At 39.9% G+C, this 6,072-nt stretch overlaps 1 protein-coding gene across 1 annotated transcript; it reads right to left on the bottom strand.

Moving 5' to 3' along the window:
• Window positions 1-1,860: 1,860 nt before the first annotated feature.
• LOC149834853 (AP2-like ethylene-responsive transcription factor At1g79700) lies at window positions 1,861-4,909 on the bottom strand. The gene is made up of 8 exons (XM_090009471.1): window positions 4,764-4,909; window positions 3,887-3,969; window positions 3,730-3,738; window positions 3,525-3,613; window positions 3,367-3,440; window positions 3,233-3,283; window positions 2,657-2,733; window positions 1,861-2,477 (listed from the first exon to the last, which is right to left on the bottom strand). Exons 1-8 carry the CDS (start codon window positions 4,907-4,909, stop codon window positions 1,861-1,863), a joined length of 1,146 nt encoding a protein of 381 aa, XP_089865597.1.
• Window positions 4,910-6,072: the final 1,163 nt, after the last annotated feature.

The following is a 6,072-nucleotide window of genomic DNA, read 5'->3' as shown; positions in this document are numbered from 1 at the left end:
CTGTGTTACATGGGTAAAAAATATTTTATCATATTTACTGACAATTACGCACAATATATGTTTCTCTACTTATTATTTGAAGAATCTGACAGGTTTTTAAGAACTTTAAAAAAGAAATAGAGAAACAAATCGACACAGTTATTAAAGTGGTTAGGTTTGATAGAGGTTACAAATATTATAGTCGTTTCATTGAGATGATACAAAAGGAAGTGCTATTAACATGATCTCTAAAATAGGAAGGTATTGTACCTCAATACATTATGTCAGGTAGTGCTTACCAGAATGGTGTAACTGAAAGAAGAAACTATATGTTTAAAGAAATGGTTCAAGCGATGTTTAATCACTCAAGCTTTTTTTTATCTTGTGGGTTGAAGCTCTTAGGACAACCGTGCACATATTGAACAAGGTTCCTATGAAGGCTATCCAAAAGACTCTTTATGAGATATGAACTTATAAGAAACCTTCTTTGTTATATATGCACGTATATGGATGTCCAACTAAAGCTAAATTGTATAACCCATATATAAAAGCCTTTGATCCTAGGATGACTAGTGAATTTTTCATTGATTATTAGGAAAGATCAAATAGCTTTAGGTTTTATTGTCTATCTCATACAACACAGATAAAACAAGATTTCTTTAAAATAGTTCTACTGGGATTGATATATATCAATTTTTTTAATTTGAAGAAATGCATGATTTAGGTTTCATACCTCTAAAGGAAAAATACTAAGTTGTTTTTATCATCGAACCTTTGGATAATGATAGAGAAAATCTAGTCAATGAACATCAATCCCAAATAGAACAAGTTGTTGATGAGGATATACAATAATAATAGAAGGCATATGTTCATTTTAAACCACCTGTAGCACCTGTACGGAGGTTTACGAGGACAAGAAAATCTACTATCGATTCAAACTATGTGGTATATTTGTAAGAGCCCAATGATTTCATTGACATTGATGATGATGCATTTATCTTTGCAGAAACCATTGAAAGTGAAAGACCAATACATTGGATTAATGTGATAAAGGAAGAGCTTGACTCTATAACAAAGAATCAAGTGTGAGATCTTGTACCACGACTTGATAAAGTAAGACTTGGTTGTAAGTGGGTCTTTAAGACCAAGATAAACTTCAAAAGGCAAGTGGAAAGGTACAAGGCTAGGTTTGTTGCAAAGGGTTTCACAGAAATTGATGACATTGATTATAATGAGACATTTCCTCCTCTCTCAAGTAAAGAATTTTTGAGGATAATCATTTCCTCCTCTATTGGACAAGCCTTGGAAGGAATGCAACATGTGCTCTTTAAAATAGGCTTGACTAAATTTGCCCTATATTTACAGACTGAGGACCACAGGCTAGCAAATCTTGGGAAGATGCTAGTGTTGATCCTTTGCGGTATTTTTTTTTTTTTAAATTATACCACTGGCAGTCCTACATGAAAATGCTTCACAACATTTCCTGAACCATTTGAATTTTATCTTTATATAAAACTCTCTAATGACTATGCAATTCTATAGCTCCAGTGCAGGGGAAAGCAAAGCAACACAAAAGAATGCCAAGAGTGGCAAAATACAATATCAGAGATACATGTAATCCATGTGGACTAGAAGTCCTTCAGTATATCTTCTCTCCTCTTCACTCTTCTCCCATCCAGACAACAGATTCAACCAAATCTTAACTTATTCCAAAACAATATGAATGAATTTTTGTGTATTAACAAAAACAATCAACCAATAGCCCTCACCCACACCTTGAAAAATATTTTACCTTCCAGAACCTCAATGAGACTCCATTTTCACAATGTTTTTCTCTTTCTTTTCTCTTAAGCATAGCAGAAAGAAACACTTTGCTGCCCCTCATGGATTAATGCCATCCCCACAGGAGATCAGAGACTCTGCAAAAGCATTTTCATACTCATCCAGGCATTCAACCTGGTTCAATTCTCCAAGCACTCCCTCGACATCATTGAATCTGTCATCATAGCTACTAGAATCATGGCACTTGAAATAGGTGTGTATGTCATCTGGGAAATTGCATAGCACCGGATTATCAGAATCCAGCTGTGTTATCATGCAGCCGGCCGATGTCCTCTCAAGCATCTCTCTGAACTTTAAGGATTGCAGAAGGAGCTCAAGTGCAGAAGAAGAATCCGTGTCAGTTGGCATATCAAAGAGGTTGTGGTTGTGGTAAGGCTGCTGGTGGTGGAAGGCTAACACAGAGTCTTGGTTGGTGTTGGATGGCTGATCAATCGGTGCCAATTGAATGTTATCTTCGTTATCACTAACGACGCTAATGCTAGCCATCTCGTTATTGTCGATTATACCGTTGTTATTGGTGGTGGTGCAACTAGAAGTAGCATCATTCTGTTCGAGCCGTTTGATATAACGACTCAGATCAAAGTTGGTCACTGCATTAAGGCCTCGGTATTCAATGGCTGCCATGTCGTAAGCAATCGCCGCTTCCTCCTGAGTTGCTGAACAATAATGGAGAAGATGGTTATCCTTGAAGACCAGAAAGAAATGTAGCAAACAGTTACAGTTCAATAAATTCTGTGGTTATTTATGCAAAATATTTCGTAAGACATTTAAAGAGCGCTATGTGGTTGGATACTTTGGGGAGTTAGGAAGATTTTAGGTAGGGGTAGGAGAATACCATATGTTCCTAAATACAGGTATTTGTTGCCAAATACTCTGCCAATGCGAGCCTCCCATCGTCCATTGTGATGATGCCTGGTGAATTAAATGAGATGAGGCAAAGTATCAGAAAATGACAGCCAAACTGAGTTTTCATGACCCCACTTACGTTGAGTGTTATCCATCTTTAGAATATAACAAGATTTCCCCTCAGTAATACTTTCCCAAGAAAAACTAGTTTTTTTCAAAATATCGTGAGTGTTTTTTTTTTTGCTGATATTTTCCCCAGAAAGAGATACATCACCAGAATTGCCTAGACTGCTGAACTTTTCTACTATATATTTACCACTGTACGCAATGATTTAATTCCATTGGAAAACCAGCATTTTCTAAAATTTTGGCCTTGCATTTAGTGGTAGGAAAATATGAAATCAAAGCATTCCCATTTCTCCTTTGGCATGCAGGGATGCATTTCAAAGATGATGAAAATCTAACCTCGAATTATCTAGATTTTAGTAGTTCGAAATTTATAAAAAAAAATCAAGAACATCTGGTTTTTGGTGTTGCACGTTTAGAGGGATGAATTTCTGGTTACCTTGCAACTCCTCGATATTTAGAGACTCCTCTGGAAAAACCGCTACTTTTCCTGTTCAAGTAGTTCCATTAGTCTGCCAAAATTCTCCACTTAAGGTACTTGCATCACTCGTTTTCAAAGAATGTCGCTATTACCTTCTCAGTGATCCAATATGCTCTTCCTTTGAGAGACCTTCCATCTCCTTAAGTTCACCACTATAAGTCGATATCTAGATAAAAAGAAAATCCAGAACAGATTGGTTAAAATCCAGAAATAAACAGTTCTTGATCAGAGAATCCTCAAAAACACTGACTGGAAAGTTAAGCAGTGACTCATGCCCCCAGTACTTCAATGCTGCAAGGTCATACGCGTGGGCTGCAGCTTCTTCATCATCATATGCGCCTAAAAATCACACCAATTTGCACAAACAAATTAAATTACATAGCCACAAAATTACCAAGAGCAAAACAAGATAAAGTTCAAACTGAAAAGGATGTGAACAGAAACAAAAAGCCCACCTAGATAAACTGCACCACCAAGTAACATTTCACGGGCATCCCCATAAAATAAAAGATGTGAAAGAAAGAGATTAGTTGCACAACATACTTGGGGGCATCAAATTAAAAGAAGTTGAAGAAGAATGGGACCACTCCAGTTGAAAAGTTTCACACCAACCTTGCCGTCCCTTCTTAGTCTGAGACTCATTCCAGCAATTCTTGTCCCAGAGGTGTGCTTCGTACCGGCCGGTCCAGCGATGCCTGAAAACAGTACATTTTTGACAGCCCAAACCTTCATTATTCCCCTAAAAAAGAACTTTGAATTCATCAACCAACCATCCGTTCCCAAGATAGCATGGACTCAATTCAATTTTTCAGGGATAATAGGAGAAAACCACCTCACTCACTGAAGAACTCATTGGCGTAGAAATTCCAGGTTCCCCGGACAACCAGGGGGGTACACCCAGTTTTGGCCTCGTGAAAAGAGACACACACCTATAGTTTTCGAACTCCCAACGTAGCCCCAAGGGGTTTGGTGCAGTGCGCAGTGGGAAGGGGCCTTGGCCGCTAGGCGGTTGGTCAGAGTTCCATTACCACAGAGGTCAGTTCCTTTGTGTTATGCAAAGCAAGGCGACTCTCTGGGGGTGAGAGGTGCGCCACAAGTTTACATTCAGTGACCGTAAGGAAGGAGCCCCTGTGGGCAACTTATCCAAACTTTTTGCATATATTGGAGACGGGAGGAATGAATGAAACAAGCATAAACACCAAACTGTCACTAAACATAGAACATATGAACACATCGTTGATAACTTGCAACAATTGCAGATCATTAAACGAAAAGGAGAACGAATGGACGCCAAAAAAGGGGGGAAAAAATACTGAAGACATCAAACACTAGTTAACACTAAAAATGTTTTCAGTGGGACATGCTGAACATCAAATGAAACATAAACAAGCTCATTGACTCCCACCATTTTTCATAAAATACACGTCTTCTCAAATATTTGAGAACCAAGAAACAGAAGATGATTGATTGGAAGATTTTGAAGAAGGACCTGGTGACTCCACGGAAAATGGAGCTCCTCTGAGGGGGAGAATCCCTTGGCACACTCTTCCTGCTTCTCTTGGGCTTCTTGGATGTGGAACTGTTGTTGCTTTGCTGGTTCTGATTCGGAAGCTGTTGGGGTGAGCTTTTCGTCATGGTGTCACGAGGCTTGCAGAGTGGCAAACAACCAAGTAAATAAGCAAGTGATTTGCAGAGATGAGGGAGCAGACAGAGACCAGGCTTCTTCCTTTTTATATATATTTTTTTGTGAGCACAGATGCTGTGTGCCAGCTACATCATGCACGCAGGCCCATGTTTTTTTTTTTTCTCATTTGTACTCTCTCTCTCTCTCTCCACGATTCAGTGTTTTCATAATCGGATTCTGAACCGAATCGTTTTTGCAAAAAGGTTAAAAAATCGACTTGAATCCGTCTATTTCAAAAATACATTTAAAATAACAAAGAAAACACTGAAATGAAATAAATAATGACATAAGATTCAATTAAATTCTAACATATGCATTTAATGACTAGATAATCATAATTATCACAAACATTGCCGAGGCCTTCTTGGTAGGGATGGCAGTGGACTGGGTGGGGGGCAGGGGACAAGGTCTCTACGTAGTTGCTCCGTCTCAAAATCCTGCCCTCCATTCTTGCCTTCATCCCTGCACAAGTTTTGATTTTAACCTCCATCACAGAATCCATTCTTGTTTCATATGCTGTCAAAACTAAGCATGGTGGAGCGAGGTCCCGTTTCTCCTAGGTCCATTGTCATCTTTAAAAAAGTATTGAGGACGGGACGGGGTGGGTGGGGGGGGGGGCAAGGTAGGGATCGAGATGGGGCAGATCAGGGGAAAGCGTAAGTCCATCCCCACCTCCATCTCTGCACAGGTTTTGATTTTAACCTCTATCCCCATTTCCTGTCCTCCATTCCCTGTTCAAACAGGGCGAGGCCGGATGAGACCCCGTTTCCTCCGTTCCACTGCCATCCCTACTTCTTGGGTGGGAACACATTTCTTAGCTTGAGAACAGCCGGCTCTGGCTAGGTTATACTCGGGTTTGGATTGGGCTCGGGCTAGGTACTTTATGCTCAACCTAGTTAACCCGCTGGGCCTGTTAAGTCCTGTGCAAATTACACAAGCGTCCAGCTCGATTGGAGCCTGATTATCTAATCGGGATTGGCTCAGCCTGATTTGAATCGAACATGAACTGCATTTTGCAGACCAAGCCCAACCTGTTACGAGCTCAGAACCCGGCAGCTAGCCGGGCACCGGGCCAATAGCAACCCTTCCTTCTTGGTTAGAGCCAACTATTGTT

Source organism: Nuphar pumila, chromosome 6 (assembly GCF_984573655.1).
Source record: "Nuphar pumila chromosome 6, dmNupPumi1.hap1.1, whole genome shotgun sequence".
NCBI classification, from domain to species: Eukaryota; Viridiplantae; Streptophyta; class Magnoliopsida; order Nymphaeales; family Nymphaeaceae; genus Nuphar; species Nuphar pumila.
This window is presented reverse-complemented; position numbering and strand designations above follow the sequence as displayed.

Excerpts from the sequence above, each read along its gene's own strand:
- LOC149834853 (XM_090009471.1), bottom strand. The coding sequence starts at position 4,909 with ATGACGAAAAGCTCACCCCAACAGCTTCCGAATCAGAACCAGCAAAGC. Across the intron at positions 2,734-3,232 it reads AAATATCGAGGAGTTGCAAG|GCATCATCACAATGGACGAT; the intron begins GTAACCAGAAAT and ends TTAATTCACCAG. Across the intron at positions 2,478-2,656 it reads CCTGTATTTAGGAACATATG|CAACTCAGGAGGAAGCGGCG; the intron begins GTATTCTCCTAC and ends ATTATTGTTCAG.